This window comes from Myxine glutinosa, chromosome 4, assembly GCF_964187855.1.
Source record: "Myxine glutinosa chromosome 4, kmMyxGlut1.1, whole genome shotgun sequence".
NCBI lineage: Eukaryota > Metazoa > Chordata > Myxini > Myxiniformes > Myxinidae > Myxine > Myxine glutinosa.
The window spans coordinates 86,154,256-86,180,515 of NC_136264.1; the positions used below are offsets into that span (position 1 = coordinate 86,154,256).

The 26,260-nt window shown below is 47.7% G+C and overlaps 1 protein-coding gene across 4 annotated transcripts in view; it reads right to left on the minus strand.

Annotated features, from left to right (window-relative positions):
* The window catches only part of LOC137424950 (annexin A4), a 115,134-nt gene that overhangs the window by 37,412 nt on the left and 51,462 nt on the right, over nt 1–26,260 (minus strand). For all 4 annotated transcript variants that reach the window (XM_078776116.1, XM_078776118.1, XM_078776117.1 and 1 more), the window contains 2 exons: nt 6,302–6,395; nt 6,031–6,126 (listed from right to left, as the gene is read on the minus strand). In XM_078776116.1, coding sequence (XP_078632242.1) covers nt 6,031–6,126; nt 6,302–6,395 — 190 coding nt within the window. The remainder of the gene's footprint in view (nt 1–6,030; nt 6,127–6,301; nt 6,396–26,260) is intronic.

The following is a 26,260-nucleotide window of genomic DNA, read 5'->3' on the forward strand; positions in this document are numbered from 1 at the left end:
TTAATAGTAGAGGGAACTACATTGCGTGCCACACTAAAGTAGGTAAAAATTTATCGGGTCGGGACGCCCCGAGGGTAGAGAAGGGTGCAATGTTGCGAATATGGAATTTGGCCTCCATATCCGCTTGTAAATATTCCCCTATTTTCTCCAATACTCCCCAACTTTCCCCGATCCCCCATTCCCTAGTCCCATTGCATGTAAATAACAATCAGTAGAGCCGACCTTCCCCTTATTCCCCCATTAAATGTCGTGCCCAGGTCCACCGCACCACACGTAGACAACTTTCGGACATCTTCCTAGTTATTCTTATTCTATGTCAGTTAAGGCCTCGTCTCCATTAATTATGACTCTTCGTTGCACCAGAATGTGATTATATGGCATCAGTAGTGAGTTTAGGACCTTTCCCATACCTCCTTCCATCTTCTTCCCCAACAATTACAACAACAACAGAGGAGATGGCGGCGGAGCGGGGGAGGATGCGTCCTCACACCGGCTCGATTAGCTCCAGACCATGCGCTCCACGGGGTTACCACGAAGGGGCTCCTTGTCAGCTCCTCGTCAAGGGCGGAGCCTGGTAAACCCCCCGCACGCACCCAATGAGAAGCAACGTGCCGATTCCACGAGGCGGAGCTAACGAGCCGAGGGCGTGTCACTCCCCGCCGGATATACGCGGCCACGCGCCGGATGTGACGTCAGATGCGCACCCAGCTTGGAGAAGGAAAGCCACCTGCGAGCGCTGAGTCAGGTCAGATGCGCACCCAGCTTGGAGAAGGAAAGCCACCTGCGAGCGCTGAGTCAGGTCAGATGCGCACCCAGCTTGGAGAAGGAAAGCCACCTCGAGCGCTGTGCAACCTTCCGCATCTTTGGACCGGACCGTACTGTACCCTGCCCCGAGCCCAGGAGGACCTGGAGCCATCGATCCTGCCTTTCCTAGCCATCAAACCCCCGTGTGAGTCAGCCGTTGTCCCGTGTGTCTGTCGTCTGTCCGGGGTTAATATAAGAGTGTGTCTAAGTGCCTGTCTTCCTGTAATATACCTCTAGCCCCTGTAATCTAACCTTTTCCGTACGAATATACTTGAGAATCGAAACATTGGTGTCGTATTGTGTTATTGTAATCCAGCCGGGTGTCTTCTTTTTCTTATTGAGCCAGCGTGGCGCGGCTTCGTCAACGTCGAGTATAATCGGTAACTTGTGCAGACGTGGTCATACCAAAACCGCTCGGTAAACTAACATCTAAGCCACGTCTGTAACAATATATATATATATATATATATATATATATATATATATATATATATATATATATATATATATATATATATATATACACATATATATTGTTGTGGATATGAGGATTGTGTTTTTTTTATTGCTTTATTGTGGACCCTCCTGCCTCCAGTTGTGTATAAAGGTCAAAGGGCGCCCCGTAGTTAGGTCATATACAATCACGATTAGCCAATAGATTTCCTCCTTGTTGGTAGTTATTTCCTTATTCTGTGTATTAGGCTAAGGATTTGTCTTCCATTAATTGACACTCCATTGCACCGAATTCAAATAGATAGATCCCCTTTCATTTCCATTTAATAAAGCCTCAATTGCCAACTGCATTCGCCACAGCTATTGGGCGGTTTTCACCGCGACTCCATTAGCCACGAGGTAGGCTTGGAGAAGAAGGGGGAGGAGCTGCCGAATCCTGGGCGTGCCCGCCCATCGTCATCAAGGGTGGAGCCAGAGGGCCTGTGCCGACCAATCAGGGCCGAGGCCAGCTCACCGATGGGTGTGTTCTAGAGGCCGGCGGCTTGATCGCCCGCGGGCGTTATAAAAAGCGCGCGCGGAAGCCTTTGACAGAAGTGCGAAACCAGAAGTGCGCCAGAGACGGCAGAGGAGTCCAAGTCCAGAAGTGCGAAACCAGAAGTGCGCCAGAGGAGTCCAAGTCCAGAAGTGCGAAAGGAGTTGCGCCAGGGACGGCAGATGAGCTTAGAGTCCACCACCACCAGCTTTGAGACCACGCAGTTTCGACCCGCTGCGACGCGGGGGCCAGATTGCGGTGGCATCGGTGGCCGTCGAGGTCCCGCCCGACGTCCCGTGCAGGATCAAACTCCAGCTCCGGTTCCCGTTGGACCTTCCTCTCCTACCAGTCCTTCCATTCCTGCCTGCCATTTCCCCATTCGTGTGAGTTTGCTCGTAGTCCGTTTTGTGTGTCTTGTCCTGGGGTATTAATTAAGACTGTAGGTAAGCTAGCATTGCACTGTCTCTCTTTGATTCCTTCTGTCTTTATTTTATTATCATTCCTTCTTCCTTGGTTTCTTTGGTCCTGTAAATAGAAATAAATCATATTCGTATTTCAAACCTTTTTTGTCTTCTTCTTCTTCACATCTGCGTCGTCTTTGTCTTTTCCTCATTCAATATCTGTGGCACGATTTGGCCAACGTTCAGAATCGGTTCTAGTCATTGTAAAAACGGTTCGGGCCGCGGCGCCATCCGCTCGGCAAATTAACATCTTATCCGCGGTCCGTAACAATTTATATATATACATACATATACATATACATATATATATATATATACATACACATACATACATACACACACGTATATATATATATATATATATATATATATATATTGTTGTGGTTTTGGAATAAAGGTTAATTTCCCCCTCGTAGGTAGACGCACCACAACATGAAGCCTCGCGATAGTTCAGTTATTTCTTAGTGAATGTAAGCGTAGTCCTTTCCTGTGTTTAGTTTTGCGTTGAGTAGGCCAGTGAGCTTAGGTGTTCTTTTGGCGTTTTGCTTTGGTGCTTTTGGTTTGGCGCTGAAATGCGACGCGGCAGGCCTGAACAAGTCTACCGAGGCCGAAGGGAGGCGCGGCAGGAGGAGTGGTCAGTAAGCACAAGCCGCCAATCAGGGCTCGAGGGGAGTGGCTAACCACGACGACCAGAGGCGGGGTTTGGAACATTCGAGTCGGGCCGGAGCCATATAACCCTGCCCCGAGGCCCCCACCTCAGTTCCGAGATGAGATGAGTTCCCGGTGAGTTGAGTGCCCGGTGAGAACAGTTGAAAAAAAGTCGAGTCCTCAGTTGAGTTTACAGTTCCCCATGAGAGTGAGTTGGGTTGAGCTTGAGAACGCGAGTGGAGCTGCAGGACGAACGAATTGAATTGCCGATTGTACACAAACTTTCCCCGTGCCCTGCGCTCTGCACTGTATTAATCACGCGCTCGAGAGGACGACCCGCGCGGGGCCAGACGCGCGATTTCCTCCTGCCTGCCTTCACCTGGATACGTGCCGTGAACATCGGAGAGCCACGCCGGGCGAGCTGCCCCGGGGCGACCGACGGCAAAGTGCGCTTGGCGCGCTTGGCAAAAGCGTACGTGATACGCATGCCGCTCGGGCGTACTCGATTAAGCGTGGCTTGTGCGAGGCTCGATCCCCGCTTTTGTGGCAGCGTGGGTTAAAGGTACGTGCGAATTTGTCCCGATACCCTTTTTCACGTTTGCCCGGAAGTGGCAATTCGGCCTTGAAGACCCAGGGGGAAAAAGGGTTTAACCCTCCCCCCACCCCACCCCCCTTTGTAATGGGAACGGGCTTCGGGAGATCCGCAACAATATATTTGCTTGATGTGGGAAAATCTGACCCGAATTTCGGCTGTGGCTGATATTCCTATGGTATACTGGTTCTCAAAAACTGAATGTGCTCGTGAAAATTGGATATCGAAATCGAAATCGAATCGAAATCTACAGGTTCATGTTGGTTAGAATCACCTCAAAATATACGAGAACCATAAAACTTTAAAAATTTTGTTGACCAGTATTATTCATCAGTTATGTCTTGATGAATGTGAGCACAAGTGCTTGTGACCCCAATCAGCAAAGACTGGAATGTGATGTCTAGGAAGCCCCCATCATCCTCACACTCGTATCTGTGTTTTATCCCTCTTTTCCCTCTGTATTTAACTCCAAAAATCACCTCCTTTGTCCTTTCACAACATACAACTGCACTTCAACATGGCACGACCGAGTGAGCTACCGCAAGCTCCCGCACGTGCTCCGGCAAGATGATGCATTCACATCATATGTGTTACTTTAGCGTGGCAAGAGCACATGCGCAACACCCGCGTGGGCAGAGGGAGAAGGAAGGGGGAGGGGCTGGAGGGTGTCAGAGGAACGGCTATAAAATGCAATGGGGTTCACATGCACCAGAGAGATGCAAATTGACACCAGTGGACACGCATCAGAGACCCAGGGACATGCCACAATGACAAGACTCAGGGAGATGCTGGAGACAGATGACAGGCACACCAGATGAGACGAAACAAACCATAAGAGAAGGGTCTGCAAGATGGAAAGGGGTCTGAAGGGCAACCCTGCTGCAAAGCACCATTGGTGTCTCTGCCCAGACTGTGAGACTAGCATACGTCGCAGTTCCTGATGCTTCAACACAGGGAAGACCGCACGTGCACACCTATACTACACTGTCAACTCTCCTATTTGTCCTGTGTCCCTGCCCGAGAACAATAGACCAAGAAGATCCGTGGAAACCATTATCATCTTGGTTAAATGCGCCAGTCAGTTTTCTCCAACATTTTAATTCCTGTTCCTTACTGTGCCCCATCCACATTAATTAATAAACAGTTGCCTTTAAAGCAAGTTTCTGTTCATTTTGAGCTGTGGGATCATGCTCCGGCATCATCAAATTGCCCTTAGAACCATGCACATGCTGAAACTTTAATGTGGCTGAATAAATGATAACCACACAGTACCACGAACCAGTTGCAAACGCTTATGTTTGGCGTCTTAGGAGTTCATCTCTTCTGGCAGTCTTGCGACACTATTAGGGACACCGAACCTGTTACAATATGAAACCAATAGCAGTTTCTAGGGACTTCAATGGCCTATTAAGCATATAATAACACTTGTATGAAAAACATAAAATCTGTCTTTACATATTCAATGATCAGTGTGACCCCCCTTTTGCCTTGAGAACTGCCTCAACTCTACTTGGCATTTATTAAACTAGGGCATGCCCGTACTATATATATGCCCGTACTATATATCTATCTAAAATTATATCCCCCCCCCTCTATTTACATGAAATGGTTTGGTCCATTCGCAACGCCAAAGCGAACGGCGAACGGCTTGCGAGTACAGCGACAATCCCCCCCCCCTCTATTTACATGAATGGTTTGGTCCATTCGCAACGACCATAGAACCCCCCCCCCCTCTATTTACATGCAATGGTTTGGTCCAAAGCGAACGGCTTCCGGAGTTTGGTAAAGAAATCGCCATCGCGTGCACAAACGCGCAGGAAAGCGAATGAATCGCAAATTCGTTTTTATTAGTTGTAAAACATAGTTTAACGCCAACATAGTTTGCAAACGTGAAATAAATGAATACGCTCTCAAATGTGCCATCCGAGGCAGAGTGTGTCCGCCACGTTCGGCACACGCGATCGTTCGCTGCTCTCTGATTGGTTGAATCGTTTTTTGGACATAGCTCGGTAAGTAATTGTCCGATTAATATGAAACCTTGAAAAGGCACATCCTCGGGTCCCCAGCAATATACCTGGCAAGTTAAAAGTATATCGGACCCGTGGTTGTCGAGAAACAGCGGTCACAGACAAACGTACAGACAGACAGAGATTACTGGAATTATAGATAGATTAGTTTATGGATTTTGCTCGAGTCACGTTTTTTTCCCCAACAGTTTTGTAATGCGCTCCAGAGCATCACCAGACTGCTCACAATTTTTTAATCTATCTCTCAATTGTAATGACGATCAATATCAGTCAACAATAGCTACGGTATAATGAATGAAAGAATATGAACAAATATCTTCAATATTATGAAAAATTGACATTCTAAATGGTCATATGAGAAAGCTTAGAATTTATTTAAGTTGACTTACTTTTGTAGCCTACTGTACTTGCATTTTGAAAAATAAATAAAAAGTTGTTTATTGGACTATAAAGAGTTTATCAGAATAGCACCACTTTCCTATGTAATGCAAACACACACAAGCAGGTACACACCCACAGCCAGCAAGGAATCTTCTAAGCGGCCAGACATCTCCTTCTTGATGCTCTTCTCAATGTCTTTGTTGCAAATCTTCTCGTATTCTGGAAAAACTACATATACGATGGCAGTACCAGAGGTGATTGTGAATGGGAGCAATAGAGAACAAAAATTATCAATTCATAACCAAAATCATTAGAGCAAGTATGTGCACAAAACAAACTGCAATTTAAATGAAAGAGTGAAATCATCATTTACTGTGGTACCCTCCACAGCAGTTGCCAGTACCTCTCTGAAGATGCGGCACACTACGGCTGCACAGGATTGTAAGGAATTTTGTTTCATCCGTCCCCAACTTCTTCTCTCCAGCCTCATACAGACCCTGTAAATTCAAACTGCTTGAGTGTTGCACTTCTTGTTCAGTAAGCTTCAATGACCATCTTTCAGGGTAACACTTTATAGGAAATAAGAAGAAAAAGACATAAAATGCCATAGCCCTTGCCGTGGTTTTAGTAATTTTGCTGTATGAGGTTAAAGGCCGTCAGTCGGCCATCTTTGGTCGGATGACAAAACAAAATATTTTGCATACGTATACTCATGTATTGTCTATGTGCCAAGTTTGAAGAAAATGGGTCCATGCATGTCCGATAAATGGATGGGGACACATTCAAGTAACAAAATGGCCACCAGTCAGCCATCTTGGATCTCATATCGAAAATAAATGACATGCATATGTAACCCATCATTCATTATCTGTGTGCCAAGTTTGAACAACATCAGCGAATGCATGTCCGGGAAATGGTTGAGGACGTGTTTAACATTGGGTTTTTACAACTACAGACTTGGCATTTAATATGGAATATATATTTTTTCTTGACTTGGGTTTACTTTCTTAACTCAGTAGATCAATCTGGTGAGTTTCTTTTACACTTTGGTGATTTATTTGTTAAAAGAACCATGTCACTGATTGTCTGTCGCAGCAAGAAGTCAACAACAGGATTATATCACAGGTGGCGTGGCAAAATGTACGGACAGGTGCATTTGATGATTGGCTTCACAGTCGGGTATACAAGGGTTATTGCGTTCTGTGTTAGTGGAAAACAACTGCTGCACGTCTACAAAAGTTATTGCCGCTTCCTCTGGAGATGGTCCGTCAACTCGACAATGCTGTTTGTCATGGAGTGGTGGCTTTTCGAAATTCCGGCATGAAACAGCGTGCTATTGCTCGGCAGTATGGCATCACTCAAGGTCAGGTGTCAAAGATCCTGAAACGAATTGCTCAGAGGGGTGTCCCTACTCCAATACCGAGGCCAGAACGTCCCCGCAGAACCAAAAGGAGGGATGATCGCCAGCTGCACCGGTTAGTCCGCAATGGCCGTACCAAGTCAGCTAATCGGCTTAGGGCTGAGTGGCAGCAACTGACAAATGTGCCTGTATCCAGAAGGTTAGTCAACCAACGACTGGTTCAAGCAGGCTATCGTGCCAGGCGTCCCCTGAGAAAGCCACGCCTGACCAGACAACACAGCCAGCGCCGATTGCAGTGGGCCAGAGGGCACCGTCAATGGCACCCAGGACACTGGAATCACGCGATCTTCAGTGACGAGTCTAGATTCCTGGTCTATCGTCAAGATGGCCGCGTCCGAGTGCGCAGACAAGTGCATGAAGCCGACAACAAAGATTGTATAGTGCCAAGAGTCCAAGCTGGAGGTGGTGGGGTGACCGTTTGGGCTGCTTTTCATGCAGGGGCAAAACTGACCTGGTTGTTCTGAATGGAAACCTGAACCAGTTCAAGTACAGGGCCATTCTGGAAGAAACATTGCTTACGTTTACTCGTGCAGCCTTTCGAGGAAACTTTGTCTTCCAAGATGCCAGACAATGCACGGCCTCATCGTGCTCGCATGATCCAACACTTTCTTGCTGACCGTGGTGCAGAGCATATGGAGTGGCCTGCCATGTCCCCGGATATGAATCCGATAGAGAACTTGTGGGCAGAATTAACGCGTGAAATCGACCACTTCGACCAGCAGCCGACCTCTGTGCATGAATTGCAGCAGGCTATTGTCACTGCATGGCAAGCGATTCCTGTCCAAACCTTGGCAAATCTCGTGAACAGCATGCCTCAACGTATACGTGCTCTCCTGAATGCTCGTGGGGGTTACACGAAGTACTGAACTGTAATTTTACTGTCCGTAATCCCAGTCGTAATTTAACTTTTGTTTTTGTTTAAAAAAAATTTGGCTAATGTGCAAAATAAAGAGATACTTCTGGAAAACGTACAGAAGTTTAACACAGTACTGTCCATGAATTGAGTTAGATATCAGTTTACATCACTTTCAAGGATCAATTTATTTGTTTTGAAATGTCAAATGTGGTTTTTGTTTCTTTTAATGGTCACATTAACAAAATCTAGAATAATTTCAACATAATTCCAATGAACTTTTGGTTCGAAGACATCTTGAAAAGTAAGTTCACCCCCACAAAAAAAATATTCCATATTAAATGCCAAGTCTGTAAAATGGACACCAGTCGGCCGTCTTTGATCGCATCGAAAAACAAAATGATGTGCTTATGTTTACCGTCATGAGGGTCATTGTTGAGTTGCTTTTCAAAAATAATCTGTGCCTACATCAATATTATAGTAAATCGTTAATGTAATAGTCTGGCTTATTTTGGGTAAACAAATCTATTTTAACAATCTGTTGATTTTGTTTATCATTGGGAGACTATATATATATATATATATTTTTTGTATACAAGATCGAGGCTCGTGAAAGAGCTAACATTAATCACACAAAAAGACAAACCGACACACAAAACACAAAAAACAAGGGGAGCGGCAGACAAGATGGGGAGAGAGGGGGAAGGACACAAAAGAGAGGGGGAAGAGGGGGAAGGACACAAACACAACATTTGAGAGCAGGGACATCGGGAGGACTTGGGGGGAGGTGGGAGAGGTATAAAACATATGAACACTGCAAGGACTCTAGGGTGAATTACCAGGGGTAGAAAAGATCAAGGTTTTCGATGGGGGAAGATAAGAGATGGTGGTGAACAGCTGTTTTAAAGACCTGGAGGGAGGAGTGGGATTGAAGGGAGTGGGGGAGTTTGTTCCAGAGGCGGGAGAAAAGGGGAATGAAAGAGTGAAGGTGAGCAGAGAGCCTAGACTTTGGCAGTTTAACCATAAGAGGGTTGCAGGCAGATCTTGTGCGACCTGAAGGAATATTGGGGGGACAGAGCACAGAGAGAGCTGGGGGAGCAAGGCCGGAGAGGAGTCGGTAGAAGACAGAAAGACCACCAACCTGCCTGCGGTGAGTGAGTGAAAGGCCCTCGGTGTTGACTACATCGCAGGAGATTCCAATGATTCTGAAAGCTTTGGCCTCAACAGCATGAAGCCGAGCAAGGTGTGAGGCAGGAGCACCAGCCCAGAGGGGGGAACAGTATTCCATTGAGCTGTGGATGAAAGCCTTGTATGTGGTGAGGAGCTCAGGTGTGCCAAGGAAGGACTTCGCACGACGGAGGATGCCCAGTCGGCGACTGGCTTTGGAGGCCAGCTTGGAAATGTGGTTTTCCCAAGAAAGATCATGGCAGATAGTGAGACCCAAAAGCTTGAGCGACAGAACTTCTTGGAGAGGATTGTTGAGAAAGTAGATGGGAGGGTTGTCCAGTCGGCCCTTTCGGAGAGACATTGTAAGAGTGTGAGATTTGTCAGGATTGAAAGACATGTTCCACTTGTTTGACCAGTCTGTGATTTGGTCCAGGTCTGCAGAGAGTGAGGAGGCTGCAGACTGCCGATCTGAGGGATGAGGAATGGAGCGACAGAGAGTAGAGACGTCAGCAAAGAGATAGAGAGGATTTTCAAGAGAGTCAGAGAGATCATTGATGAAGACCAGAAAAAGCACAGGGCCCAGAACACTACCTTGGGGAACTCCAGCCTGAACAGGAAGAGGAGATGAGAGAAACCCATTCAGGGCCACACGTTGACTACGACCAGAGAGGAAGTCCGCCAGCCATGCGTGGAGATTTCCATGGATACCAAAGGAGGAGAGTTTGGTGAGCAGAGCAGGGTGCCAGACCGTATCGAAGGCACGTGAAATGTCAAGGGAGACAGCTCTAATTTCCTGTTTGGCGTTGAGGACCTCCATCCATTGTTGAGAAAGCAGAAGCAGCATGTCCAAAGTAGAGTGACCAGGTCTGAAACCAAATTGATGATCAGAGATCAAGCCATTGGAGAAGAGGAAAGATTTAATATCTGAAGCAATGATGGATTCCATGACTTTGCTGATAATTGGGAGAAGGCTGATTGGTCTGTAGTTGCTGGGATCTGTTTTTGCACCTTTTTTGTGCAAACCAGTGATGTTGGCTGATTTCCAAGCAGATGGCAGATGACCTTGAGCAAAAGAGAGGGTGAAGAGAACAGAAAGAGGGAGTGAAAGAGCAGAAGAACATGATTTTAGGACCCGTGGGCTGATGCCGTCAGGACCAGTTGCAGAATCAGAGTCGAGGGTTGACAAACTTTTCCACCTTATCAGGAGGAAAGGACACAGAGTCCAGGAGCAGCTGGGTACGACTGGGTACGGTGGGTACAGAGAGGGATGGGTTTGGGACACAAGATTTAGAGGCAAACACAGAGTTGAGGCATTCAGCTTTTTCACGTGCGGAGTCAGCCGTTAAGCCGTTTGAGGTGAGGGAGGGGATGGAGGGGGAACAAACACCAGAAACAGATTTGACCAGACGCCACCAGGATTTGGAAGAGGGAGACAGATAAAAGAGTTCGGTCTTGAGAATGGTGAGATATTGTTTCCTGGCTCTCCTGAGGGTGGACACACACTTGTTTCGGGCTTTGTGAAAGGAAATGAGATTTCCTTCCGTTGGATTTGCTTTCCAGGAGACGAAAGCAAGTTGTTTCAGGGCAACAGCCTCACCACAAGATTCCGTGTACCATGGACGGGAGGAAGGGTATGACAACTGAAGACGAGATGGTATAAATCTGTGCATGAGAGAGAGCAATTTACTTTGAAAGAATTCCCAGGATGAGTTGATGTCAGAGGCGGTAGAGATGGGAGACCAGTCCAGATGATTGATGGCTGCTTGAAGACCGTGCCAGTTGGCCTGAGTGAAATGCCAGACTCGTCGACGCTGAGGAGGCTCTCTGAGAATGGTCAGAGAGATGTCCACTTTGACAAGCACATGATCAGATGAGCCGATTGGAGCAGAAGAAGAGCAGCAGACATTTTCAGGGAAGTTTGTCATAACCAAAACCAGAAGAGAAGATGCTCCGTTGACTGAGATCCGGGTCGGGAAATTGACAGATTGTGTCAGCCCCAGTGAGTCGCAGAAGTCCTTTGCTGAAGAGCCATGGCTGGTGAGAGAGGTACCCACACCCAGCCAACTGGCATGGTGACAATTGAAATCACCACATATGAGGAAGAGAGAGTTGGGATGGGTAGATAGAAGTTGGTCCATATTATCAGACAGTGAGATGTAGATGGAGTCATCGCTGTTTGGTGGACGGTACAACACACATATGAACAAAAGGTGGGAGCGAAGGGGAAGCCGTAGCCAAAGGTATTCCTGGGGGTGAGGTGGAGAGAGGGCAGTGGAGGGCGAGTGAGGAAGAGAGCTTTTTATAAAGATAGCAACCCCACCTCCAAGACGAGGCTCAGGTCTATCATACCGGAGGAGGGAGTAACCTGGGAGAGATACCAAGGCATCAGAGACATCATGAAGGAGGAAAGTTTCTGTTAAGCAGATCACATCTGGTTTGTCAGAAGCAACCTGTATGGAGAGGTCAGTCAAGTTTGAGCGAAGGCCCCGGATGTTTGAGGTCCATACCGTTAATGAAGAGGAAGGGGGAGCATCGGGTCCAGAACAGGGGGGGGGGGGGAGGGGTAGGGTAAGATGTGGAAGAGGAGGAAGAGGTAGGGAGAGCTGTTGAAGGTGTGTCAGAGATTTCAGAGATTTCAGAATAGCTTGGAGAAAGGGAAGAATGGGGCGGACAAAAGGTTTGATGGAGATTGGGTGAGGCACAGTGAGGTGTTATTTGAGGAGGGGGAAGAGCGAGGCAGAAGGTTTGGGGAGATGAAGGTGAAAGTTGGAAAGGGGAAGAAGCAGGGAGGATGCTTTGAGGAGGAGGGGTGAGAGGGGAGTCTAGGAGGGGAGGAGCGAGGGAGAGTCTCGGAGGGGAGGGGTGTGGGGGGAGTTTAGGAGGGAGGGGAGGGAAGGGGCAAGGGGGGAGATTTGAAAGGGATGGGTGATGGGGAGGATTTGGAGGGGAGGGGTGAGATTGGATTTTGAAAAGTGTACGATTCATGGGAAACGAACATTTTTTGCAAAATGAGTTTGAGACCTTCGAGTCAAAAATACGTTTGAGGACACTGGAGGAGGGGTGGAGTTCTGGATAGTTTAGGGAATGTAGAAAGGAGGAACTGTAAGAGATGGTATTATATATATTTTTTGAAATGAATAGATTTGGTGAGCAAGACGAAAGCATCCTTTTGTAGGAAAAGAAGAAAAGGGTGTTATAATATATGAGAGAAAATAGTTGTTCAGGGGAGAGATTATACATTTCTAGCCGCGTGATCGCGAACGAAGAACGAACGAACAAAAAGAACAACAAATAAACGAATAAGACCTGGGAAGGAAATATTTATTTTGGGGTTTTTTTTATTTTTTTTTGTGAGTACAGATATTAAACAAGGAGGTACGGGGTGAACGACTGGTACGAAACAGAGAACGAAAATAATTTCAGCGCATTCGACGAATCGCTGAGAGAAAAAACCACAAGGTCGGAGACGGTACGGTAGTCTAAGCCTACGAGTACTAGGCCGCAGAATACTCGATACCATTAACCGACGATTGTGTATACATGTACGAAAAATGAGCACCGAAATTTTTCCAAAAGATACGCTATAGGTACACACACCGAAAGATAGATACAGTCTCGACAAAAACACGATTGTGATAGATCACTTAGCTTCGAGAGCGTGAGCGCATGGAGCAGCTTCGAAAAGACGTGACCTCGCCGTGATCTCGCGAGAGTTCTCGCGAGAGTATTGCAATGTGTCTGTGTGTGTGTCCACGTCCATATATTTTTGCTTTAAAAATGGTTCTCTGCAATTGCTTGTCCAATCAATGTGAAAATTTTAACATAGTAGGGACCCCATGGATTATATTTTATTGTTAGCTCTGACATCATCGGTCATATGCTATGTTAGCCATATTGGATTTTTAAAAATTGGACATCATTTCCTCCAAAATCGCTCAACGAAAAAAATTTGAAACTTGTTATAAGTCTACCTCCCCATGGGGTAGATAGGGTGATAACAAGAAGTGGTCATCAGAGAAGTTTATTCCAGCTATAATTGGTTGAATTGAAAAAAATCTGAAAGAAGAATTAAATTTATGATTCATAACTCATGCCAAGAAACGATGCGACATAAACGGTGCATAGATACGGGTATATGGGTCATATAATTTTCCCACACACAGAATTGACACTTTCACCCACTGCTTCTGGGGCACTCGCTGCCAACCGGAGCACCAACGGCCTGCTCATGAGAAGGTCTTCCTCCAATGGGATGAGGGGGTGGGGGGGGGGGGGGGGGGGGAATTAATGTCTACTATTATAAACACCACTGGGTGTGTAGTAATTTTATTATAAAAATGAACAGGATTATAAGTAATTAATTGACATATGTGGGAGAATTACACACCCAGACCAGAGGTGCATGCGATTTGGTCTCTTCCGAAGACAGAAGCCTCTTCCGGAAGATTGCTTTGCACCGAACGGGCAGAAGAGAAGCAAGATGGCGGCCAAACATGTATTACTCGTGCTCATGATGGAAGAATTAGACAAAGATGACACTACATCACAAGTTGATGCAAATATCCAGATTGTGTTTTCACTTGCAAGTTTTGCTGCGTAAGTATAACACCTCTTCTCTTCCGCCTCTTCTTCCTCTTCCTCCCGCCTCTTCTGCTGGATAACGGAAGAGGCAGAAGAGCTTCCGAGAAGAGAAGGGTCCAAATCGAACGACCGGAAGTCTTCCGGAAGTCTCTTCCTCTTCCAGAAGTGCAAATCGCACGCGCCTCAGGAATCAAATCCAGGTCATCTGGTGAACCGTATCAGAGAAGTGGTTTGGGTGTGTAATTTTGAGCGATTCCTGGTACTTTAGTAAATATATACACACATATATATATATATATATATATATATATATATATATATATATATATATATATATATATATATATATATATATATATATATAAATAAAGCCCGTCAGAAATTACGGGTTGGAACAGTTTTTGACGGCACAGCCACGTGAGCATGCCAAAGTCTGAAGTCTGGGCCTAGTGTCAAGTGTGCTTTTATCATCTTTATTTATGAGACATCATACAGATGTAAATGAACATTGATGTAAAACATTGCTTCAAAAAGGGGACCGAAAAACAACAACAACCACGGTTCCCGAAAAAGGCCAACCCCCGCTTGCGGGGAAAAATGGCCTCTAAAGGTGTTTTTTATATTTTTTTATACAGATGTAAATGAACATCAAATGTGCAAAATGCACAAAATGAATATTAGACATCAAATGTGCTTTTATCATCTTTATTTATTAGACATCATACAGACGTAAATGAACACTCATTTTACTCTGCGCGCATTGCACATCACGTGCAGCAAATTTAACCTCCCTGTGCCTTGTATTTATTGATTACAAAAATACCGCTTCTGTACACCGACCTTAACTCAGTTTGTAAGCTACCATCTACAATTCCAATGTAAGAGGCATAATTGCTCTTCATTTGGGTCTTCGGAGTCCTTGGGGTCTTTTGTGTCAATGGGGACTTTTTGGTAATCACCGTCTTTTAGGTCTTCTAGTTCATCGGCGTCTTTTGGGTCATTTGAGTATTTTGGGTCCTCGATCGGGATCGTTGTGGTATTTAATGGTCTTTGGGGTCATTTGGATCTTTGGTGTCCTCAGGGTATTTTGTGTCTTCGGGGTTTTTCGGTATTCTTGGTCTTTTCGATCTTTTCGGTCTTCTGGGTTTTTTGGGGTGTTTGGGATATTTTGGGTTTTGGAGTCTTGGAGTCTTGTCAATCCTTTCAGTAACCAGGATCTTTTGGGTCTTTTGGATCCTCTGCATCATTTGGGTCTTTTGGATCCTCTGAGTCCATTGGGTCTTCAGAGTCTTCAGAGTCCATTGGGTCTTCAGGGTCTTTTCAGTCTTTTGGGACTTTCGGGGTTTTTGGGTTATTTTGGGTCTTCATGGTCTTTTGGGTCTAACAGTCTTCAGGGTCTTCAGGGTATTTTGGATGCTTGGGTCCATTGGGTCTTCAGGGTCTTTTGGGGTATTTTGGATCTTCAGGGTCCTGGGGGGGGGGGGGTCTTCTGAGTCCATGGGGCCTTTGGGTCCTCTGTCGTTTGGGTCTTTTGGATCATTGGGGTCTCTTGGGTCTTTGGGATCCATTGGTTCTTCAGGGTCTTTTCAGTCATTTGGTTATTTTGGGTCTTCAGAGTCCTTGAGGTATTCTGGGTCCTTGAGGTATTCTGGTTCCTTGGAGTCTTTTGAGTCTAACAGCCTACAGGGTATTTGGGGTTTCGGTTATTTTGGGTGTTTGGGGTCCATTGGGTCTTTTGGGTCCTTAGGTCTTTTAACCGGTGGACACAGTCGTGTTCAAAGATTGCCCCTTAAACCCCGCCCCCCCCTTCCCCACACTCGAATCCCTCCTAAAGCACTAATCAAAGCTTTTAAAACCTACCTTATGAAGGGGGACAAACAAACACAACACACACACACACACACACACACACACACACACACACACACACACACACACACACACACACACACACACACACACACACACACACACTTTTATATGGTAGATATTGTCGCATCCACAGCTAGTTATCACCAGCCTTGGACGGATGAACCGAACCAGCTTTAACTCCTGAGGCGATCTCCCAATCTGGCAGTTATGACACGCGTGGGACACACACACAGGGTGAAGTAATAAAATGTAACTCCCCCTTCGGCACTTATCTGGCCCCAATATGGATCCTGTGGTAAGGGTCGGCCCCGCAGCCACCCAGGCAAGAAGCTCGGAAAGATGGCAGCAACGCCGCGCATTGAAAACGCCAGTATCTAGGCAGGTGGCAAGCACGGCCCTCGTTCCCTTATTTTTCCATCCACCACTTCGCACTCCTTTGGCGCGGGGAAGGACAGGGCAGCCTTCGGCTCCCCGAAGAGCTCAGCAGCCAAAGCCTCTTCACGTTCACCACAGACAAAGCAAAATCTCCACGCTCTCCTCAGAAACCAAAATGTCCACCTTCTCCGAGCCTGTCTCTTCACATCCCTGTTCCGCCCATGTCATCGGTCTGCGTCACTTGGAGGGGTGGGGGGGCGTGGCCTGCCGGTCATGTTCCCCGCCCATCAGACCATTGAAGCTCTGCCCCTCCTAGGGGGACCTTTGCTGTATGTGTCCATGGAGCGTGAATACTAGCCGGCTGATGTCTTGTTCAGCCAGGGGTTGCTCTACATGTTAGAGATGGCCACAGAGGGTATCACGAACAGGGGAAATTAACCTTAAACCCTACTACTAGTTAACACGGCATCACCTACACACACACACACACACACACACACACACACACACACACACACACACACACACACACACACACACACACACACACACACACACACACACACACACACACACACACACACACACACACACACACACACACGGCATTTAATATAGAATGTTTTTTTTTGTGGGGGTGAACTTACTTTTCAAGATGACTTAGAACCAAAAGTTCATTGGAATTATGTTGAAATTATTCTAGATTTTGTTAATGTGACCTTTAAAAGAAACAAAAACCACATTTGACATTTCGAAGCAAATAAATTAATCCTTGAAAGTGATGTAAACTGATATCGAACTCAATTCACGGACAGTACTGTGTTAAACTTCTGTACGTTTTCCAGAAGTATCTCTTTATTTTGCACAATAGCCAAAAAAAAATTTCAACAAAAACAAAACCTAAATTATGACTGGGATACAGTAAAATTACAGTTCAGTACTTCGTGTAACCCCCACGAGCATTCAGGAGAGCACGTACACGTCGAGGCATGCTGTTCACGAGATTTGCCAAGGTTTGGACAGGAATCGCTTGCCATGCAGTGACAATAGTCTGCTGCAATTCACGCACAGAGGTCGGCTGCTGGTCCAAGTTGTCGATTTGACGCATTAATTCTGCCCACAAGTTCTCCATCGGATTCATATCCGGGGACATGGCAGGCCACTCCATATGCTCTACACCAAGGTCAGCAAGAAAGTGTTGGATCATGCGAGCACGATGAGGCCATACATTGTCATCTTGGAAGACAACATTTCCTCCAAAGGCTGCACGAGCAAATGGAAGCAATGTTTCTTCCAGAATGACCCTGTACTTGAACTGGTTCAGGTTTCCATTCAGAACAACCAGGTCAGTTTTGCCCCCTGCATGAAAAGCAGCCCAAACGGTCACCCCACCACCTCCAGCTTGGACTCTTGGCACTATACAATCTTCGTTGTGGGCTTCATGCACTTGTCTGCGCACTCGGACGCGGCCATCTTGACGATAGACCAGAAATCTAGACTCGTCACTGAAGGTCACGTGATTCCAGTGTCCTGGCTGCCATCGACGGTGCTCTCTGGCCCACTGCAATCGGCGCTGGCTGTGTTGTCTGGTCAGGCGTGGCTTTCTCAGGGGACGCCTGGCACGATAGCCTGCTTGAACCAGTCGTTGGTTGACTAGCCTTCTGGATACAGGCACATTTGTCAGTTGCTGCCACTCAGCCCTAAGCCGATTAACTGACTTGGTGCGGCCATTGCAGACTAATCGGTGCAGCTGGCGATCATCTCTCCTTGTGGTTCTGCATGGACGTCCTGGCCTCGGTATTGGAGTAGGGACACCCTCTGAGCATTTCGTTTCAGGATCTTTGACACCTGACCTTGAGTGATGCCATACTGCCGAGCAATAGCACGCTGTTTCATGCCAGAATTTTGTAAAGCCACCACTCCATGACAAACAGCATTGTCAAGTTTACGGACCATCTCCAGAGGAAGCGGCAATAACTTTTGTAGACGTGCAGCAGTTGTTTTCCACTAATACAGAACGCAACAACCCTTATATACCCGATCGTGAAGCCAATTGTCAAATGTACCTGTCCTTACATTTTGTCACGCCACCTGTGAAATAATCCTGTTATTGACTTCTTGCTGCGAAAGACAATCAGTCACATGGTTCTTTCAACAAAGACATCACCGAAGGGTAAAATAAACTCACCAGATTGATATACTGAGTTCAGAAAGTAAACCCAAGTCAAGAAAAAAAAAAAATTCCATATTAAATGCCAAGTCTGTATATATTGTTATGAATTTGGTAATGCAACATCTAGAGCTAGGTAGATCTGAATAGGTAGGTATTCGGCTGTCGTGACAGGGACTCTACATGTAATAAGTTATTGATGTTCAGGCGGTTGTCGGGGTAAGATGTATGAGTGTGGATCTACCTGGAGATTCGAGTGTTAAATAGTGAGGGATTAAAGGTAACGCCCCTGTGAGTATCACCTAGTAATCAAACCTTTGTCCTTTATGGCACTGCAAACCACATAAACATTAGTTAGGTCCTTAGCGCAACATTAAATAATCCCCTTTCCCTGACAAGGACTTCGTATTAAATTGACAGGAAACCAGGTCAAAAACACCGCCACGATTGGCCGCCACCGTGTACACCTCCAAAGGCCTACAAACCTGGCCGGCACGTGTTATGCCAGGACCGCAGGGTCGCGTAACGGGGGAGATGTCAGGAGTCGCGGGAGGCTTTGATTGGCTGAGGAGTGCGCAATGTGACGTCATCGGCCACCAATATAGGCGACGGTCGGACGCCATTTCAGGAGTTGAGTTGAGTTCGTGGCAGGCACTGGCAGACGCGGGCAGTTGAGTTGAGTTCGTGGCAGGCACTGGGAGACGCAGGCAGGCACCAGAGAGTTGAGCGGTGGTGGAGAGTTGGAGAGGACACGCCATTCCAGTCGCAGTTCGAGTGCAGTTCGGGTTGTAGGGAGTCGCAGGAGACACACGAGAGCACACCCAGTTGGCACTGAGCAGTTCGTTGGCACTTGGCTGCCAGCACTCCCGCGTCGTCGAGTCGAGTGGAGTTGAAAGGAGTCCTTCCTGTCCCTGGTCAAGTGGAGCCGCTGGCCTGCGTCGGACGCGTGGTGCTTGGAGCGAGGGGCCTCGTGGTGTGCGATCGGGCCGGAAGGAGCGGTGCTGGACACCAACAATACAAGACGACAAAGACAGATAAGCCCGATCTCCGCGTATATTTTGAACGACGGGACGTGTTATTTTCGTGATTAATCTCCCTCGTTTGTGTTTGCTGTCAGTCGTGTGGGGACGTCCCGATTTAGGTTTATTAGAATTATTAGATTTACCGGCGGGCTTTTTCACTGGCTTTACTTTTCCTAATAAACCCTTATATTACTTTTTGTACATAATATCTGAACGCAGTTTTCCTGGGTGTTTGATTTTAATAGATAAGGTTGCGGAGCCTTCGCTGCGCCCCGCCATTCCGCGCGTTGGTGTTGAACTTGAGTCCGCCATTGAGTGTTCGCCTCGGGAGTTAAAGTCTCGCAAATCGGTCATCCGTAACTGTGGTGTTAATCACGGTTACGCGACAAGTGGTGTCAGGAGTGGGATTTGAACCCGTCGGACAAATTTTTTTGTCCGCGGCGAGACATCGACACGGTCGGGCGTACATTGCGTCCGACGTTCGAACGCAAAATTTGTATAGGCGAGGCGGAGAAATTTAATAATCAATTGGGCATACGGAGCGCGATATCGTGTCTTCGTCAAATTTAAATTGTTTCAGGAATTATTAAAATAAATACGCGCGCGGGAAACAATCTTCCGGAAAGCGGATGTCGGAAATTGATGAGATGGAAGTACGCAGCGAGGCCTCCGTCAGCGTCGGGAGTGAGCCGGAAATAGGGGAATTAGATGCAGAGGTGAGCCTTGGAACCTCCCTCGTCCCGAGCACCAACTTATCCCCCTCCCCCACCGGGGAGTCGGGAGTAGTAGGAACGGCCCCGACAACCGACCAGATGTGGGGTCAATTGCTTCGAAAAATTGACGGGCTGGAAAAGAAAATGAGTAAGGAATGGAGGGAAGGAATAAAGGAAATGAGTGATCGATTGAGTATTAAAATTAATGGGCTGGCAAATAAAATGGGGGATGATGGGGAGACCGTAAGTGTACAGGTGAGCGGAGAATGTCCACAGTTCGATGGGGAATGTGTACAGGTAGATGGGGAATGCCCGCAGGTAAACGTGGAATGCCTGCAGGTAAACGTGGAGTGTCCACAGGTGAGCGGGGAAGGAAATTTGGAATGTGAGAGTTGTAATGGGGAATGTTTCCCACATTCTGGCCTGGTTGTTTATCGGGACCGTGTGGATGTCACAACACCCCAACCGGGGGATGAATTTGGAATTGTGCAGCACCAGGGCGGTGGTGCGGAGCAAGAGGGGGTAGAGTTTTTGGGGGTCCGTGCAATGGAGCCGGACCAGGTATTTATTGGGGATACTGATCAAAGCCTGGCGGGGCCAGGAATGATTTGTAATGATGAGGATGATTTGATCCAGCGGCTGGAGACCTGTGACAGTCCCATGGAGGTAGAGCTTGTTCAGGCCCAAAGGAGTCTGGGGGAAGAGGTGAGTTGGTCCAAGGAGGTGGTTGGAATGACCGAGGGGACGCTCACTGTACACTGCTATTTGGAAACAGAGGCTCCAAAATTGGACAACCAGTTGGGGGAGTGTGTTGGCTCCGGGCTGGATTTGGATCTTGGAGGATCGGGAGATAGAGCTTCTGGAGATTTGGATCAACTGCAGGGAGGGGCAGAACAACCGGTGGTAGAGGTTGTTCCCTGCAGCTGCGGTTTGGCAATGGGAATGAAAATTTGTAAAATAAAATTTAAAATAAAATTACAATGGGAAATTGATTTGGAGCAGCCATGGTTTGGATTGGTCCCCGGGCTGCGGGATCTGGATATGGAGAGGTCATGGGTGATGGCCTCGGGCAAAAGTTGCCCCTTTCAAAATTTGGGTATGCCAGCCAGCTGGGGGGCTGTGATGGCGAGATTTGGACGTGGGGTCCAGCCTTGGGTGTCGAGGTACGACCTGGGTCCCACGGGGGGTCTGGTGGAGTGTGGCGTCCCTTGTCCGTCGGGGCGCCGTCCGAGCTGGTGGCTCGGGCCGGCAGGGTCACCGGACCCTGGTGGGGGTTAAGACCTCCAGAGGGGTCCGAGGTGGTTTCTCAAGTCTGGGTTGGCATTTATTGAGGACCACTAGGGGGAGGTGTTGTGGGTCGCGCTTTGGTGGTGGCACTGCGGACGGCCAACTTGGGACTGATGTGGTGACCACCCGGGCATGCGGCCTGGCACTCTCCTCCAGGGACTCTGGGACAACCAGCATGTGGTGACCTGGCATGGTGGTTGGTCTATGGACGCGGGTCAAACCGAATGGACAGGGATGGAGATAGCCTGCCGGACAACCATTGGGGCATCTGTGGAACGTGATGGTGTGAGTGACCTTCCACAGATGCTCCGTTGTGATTTATGGACTCTCGGGTTGGGAAGAGAGCCATGGGGATGTGAATCGGGAGATGTGTAACGAGCCGAGCATATGGGCCATGCTCGGCTGGCATGTGTATGGCAAAGCATCCTTCTTTGGTGAGGTTAGTAAAATGTGACAAATGGTTGGCATGGGTAATCTGTGGGTTAGATGCAAATTTAAGGGTGGATTGTGAAATGCCATGGTGGACACTGTATAGTGACGCCATTATTGATCCAGGTGTGTAGACCAAAGTGTTGGAGGCTGTGATTAAATTAATAGGGTAGCAAGACACAGCTTTCAACTGGTTGCGGGGGCAACTGTGCTGATATTTGGGACGCGGGATGATGGGGATGTAGTTGTGTAGCCTGAGGGTCAACGTGGTGCTGTGCGTGTCCGAGGTGTGTGGACCATGTCTTCTGGGTGGGTCTCCTGGTGGAGCATGGCTGTTGACTGGACCTTGGTGTGGTCAAGTGTGGGTGAGCACTGGGGGGCTGCAGTTCTGTAGTCGGACTGGGGGATGATGGGGAGGTGCAGGGGACGTGGCTGTAGGGATGCCACGCACTGCGACCGTGCCCCCCAGGGCCGAGGTTGTGTGTGCGGTAGTGTGTGTTGTGGCAGCAAGTGCTCACCACATTGGCCAGCTGGGGCTGCTGCAGCTGTGTTCCTCGCAGGGGGGCCGAAGGATGGATGGTGGGTCGCGCCCTTATGGACACTCATGGGCCATGTTGGCGTTTTGACTGCTCACCTTGTCCCGGTGACCCTTGCACGGTAGAGGTGCAGAGCTGTCGTGGCCACAGGTAGTGTAGTGATGATCACCGTTGGATGCGGATCCACATACCTGCCAGTGTAGTGGGGACAAAAGAGAAATTTGGAAGTATTTGGTAGGCCCAATGTGAAATTTTGGGAATTGTATGGGTGGATGGCACTCTTGGACCTGACCAACCTGCAACTACCTGCACTTGAGGTGAGTGTTTTGAGGAGTACTGTCCCAGGCTTCAGGACTTGCTTTGGAAATTGGGGACATGTAAATTGGAGTTGGGAGGCGGGTGAGAGTGATGACATGGCCGGTGAGGGGATGGAATGGGAGCCACAGTGTCTTGTGGGTGGCGTATGTTTTTGTATTGTGGTTACGTGTTTTGATGTGGTCGTGAGAGTGGAACCTGGAGAGTGTGTGATGATTATTGGAGATAATGAGGGGCGATAAATTGTGCTTTTTGGAAATGTGCTAATGGAAATGTGTAAGGATTCAATGATTCGAACTGTGAATGGGATTTCACATTAGCAGGCCATGGCAAGCCTTGTAACACCTTTTACACCATCTATGAATTGTACTGAATTGTGCTGAGTTGTGTGGAGAATTGAATGGCAGCGGGGGAGGAAGTGTGTTTTGGGGACCATGGGTGGGGAAGGTGTGTGTGTCCGCAGGTACAGAGCAAGCTCTGAGGAGCGATGCCTGCGGGCCCCCCTCTGCGGCAATTACCCCTGGCAGCCGGTGGTAACTGGAAATTGGAGCTCGTCGGTGGAGGGTCTGGTTGGGCGCCGCGGGGTGAGGAAGTCCCCCGGTGACCCGTGTTGCTGCGTGAAAGCAGGAGGCAAAGGAGCCTGGTGTGTGTGGAGACCCTCACCGGCGAGGTAACGGCGGAAAGGGGCTGTTGGGCTGTCACGGGGCCAAGAGGTAAAGGGGGGGGGGGGGGCAATGAACTTGTAAGTCGGTTGACTTGTTTTTGGGACTGCGGGCACCACAGCCTGATGCGCCCCCACCATCTTTTTGTGCGGTACCTCCCCGCTGCCTAGTTGAGGAATGCACACACACGTGAATGACATCAATGCCATGGTCCTGCAGGGGGTGTATTGGGAATAAGTGCTTCGTTGATTTTTGCAATGCCTTGATGACCTATGGAATGAGAATGAGTGGTTAAGGGGTCTGTGTTGCATGAATGTGGGCGAAATCCACCGAGCCGTGTCACTCACCTGTAACATCTGGACAGGGCCCGTGGAAATTTAGTGGGATGCATTGGGGATGGCCCCGCAGGTGAGGTTGTGTCTTGTGGCATCCACCGGGGGACGCGGTCTGTAGACCGGGGTATGTACAAAGGTTAGAGTTTTGAGTTTGGAAAGATGGTTAAGTTTTGTGGTTAAGTTAGTGTTGTGTGTTGTTGTTTCCTCCCTCCACAGGAACAACGAAGAAGATGTACATACTTGCATGATGGTTAAGGGGTTCAGCATGTTAAGGAAGTGTAGGTAGGTAGTCCGACTCACTTCCCACAGCCCTTCCTGATTTATTTCATAGGTTAATTAAGTGTGTGACAGTAAGTGTTAAGGCTGGAATGGTAGCCCTGCGGTGAACCTTGCAGGAGCTACGGTTCCAGGGGGGGGGCTGTGTTATGAATTTGGTAATGCAACATCTAGAGCTAGGTAGATCTGAATAGGTAGGTATTCGGCTGTCGTGACAGGGACTCTACATGTAATAAGTTATTGATGTTCAGGCGGTTGTCGGGGTAAGATGTATGAGTGTGGATCTACCTGGAGATTCGAGTGTTAAATAGTGAGGGATTAAAGGTAACGCCCCTGTGAGTATCACCTAGTAATCAAACCTTTGTCCTTTATGGCACTGCAAACCACATAAACATTAGTTAGGTCCTTAGCGCAACATTAAATAATCCCCTTTCCCTGACAAGGACTTCGTATTAAATTGACAGGAAACCAGGTCAAAAACACCGCCACGATTGGCCGCCACCGTGTACACCTCCAAAGGCCTACAAACCTGGCCGGCACGTGTTATGCCAGGACCGCAGGGTCGCGTAACGGGGGAGATGTCAGGAGTCGCGGGAGGCTTTGATTGGCTGAGGAGTGCGCAATGTGACGTCATCGGCCACCAATATAGGCGACGGTCGGACGCCATTTCAGGAGTTGAGTTGAGTTCGTGGCAGGCACTGGCAGACGCGGGCAGTTGAGTTGAGTTCGTGGCAGGCACTGGGAGACGCAGGCAGGCACCAGAGAGTTGAGCGGTGGTGGAGAGTTGGAGAGGACACGCCATTCCAGTCGCAGTTCGAGTGCAGTTCGGGTTGTAGGGAGTCGCAGGAGACACACGAGAGCACACCCAGTTGGCACTGAGCAGTTCGTTGGCACTTGGCTGCCAGCACTCCCGCGTCGTCGAGTCGAGTGGAGTTGAAAGGAGTCCTTCCTGTCCCTGGTCAAGTGGAGCCGCTGGCCTGCGTCGGACGCGTGGTGCTTGGAGCGAGGGGCCTCGTGGTGTGCGATCGGGCCGGAAGGAGCGGTGCTGGACACCAACAATACAAGACGACAAAGACAGATAAGCCCGATCTCCGCGTATATTTTGAACGACGGGACGTGTTATTTTCGTGATTAATCTCCCTCGTTTGTGTTTGCTGTCAGTCGTGTGGGGACGTCCCGATTTAGGTTTATTAGAATTATTAGATTTACCGGCGGGCTTTTTCACTGGCTTTACTTTTCCTAATAAACCCTTATATTACTTTTTGTACATAATATCTGAACGCAGTTTTCCTGGGTGTTTGATTTTAATAGATAAGGTTGCGGAGCCTTCGCTGCGCCCCGCCATTCCGCGCGTTGGTGTTGAACTTGAGTCCGCCATTGAGTGTTCGCCTCGGGAGTTAAAGTCTCGCAAATCGGTCATCCGTAACTGTGGTGTTAATCACGGTTACGCGACAATATATATATGTGTATATATATATATATATATATATATATATATATATATATATATATATATATATATATATATATATATATATATATATATATATATATATATATATATATATATATATATATATATATATATATATATATATATATATATATATTTCAAGCAATAAAAAAGCACAGATGACAAGAAAAAAAAATGACCACAGCCAACGATCCAGGCAGGCTAAGGCAAAGTCTGCCCTTTTCCTGTTTGTTACAAAATTAATACTGCAACACATGGCACAACTGAACGGCAGGACCACTTTTACTGCTAGTTGATGGATCCTCAGCAATGGTGTAGAATAGCCAAATGACAAAATCCAGTAGGGTTGGGCACACAAGATTTCGAAGAAAGCTGAGATTTAAGACATTTTGCCTTATCTTGGGCAGAGTCACCAGAAATGCCATTTGAGGTGAGGGAAGAGATGGATGGGGATGGGGTACTCCCATAAAACTTCGACTATAATGCGCCCCTGTGCATAACGCGCACTCCCAACTAGGACTTTTGTCACGGTGTAAAAATCTATAGACCTATATATAATACGCACCCCCATTTCAGCACTCAAATGAAAAACATAGACGTAAAACATGTTATTACATCTGCTAAAAACGGCGAAGTCCATCTCAACCATGACTGTCGGCCACAATTTCGTAATAGTTGAACAGAGGTGGTATGAAAGGATTTCACGGCAGGTCAAGGAACTAAATTTACGACAGTCGTAAATCGTATCAATCACAATGTTCAGTTGTGATTAAGCAAAGCATAAACATAGCAGTGCATATTAAATAAACGGCGGAGGTCGGATAGCAAAATCCAACGAAGCAACCCATAGCCTATTGTCAGACGACAATCACGTG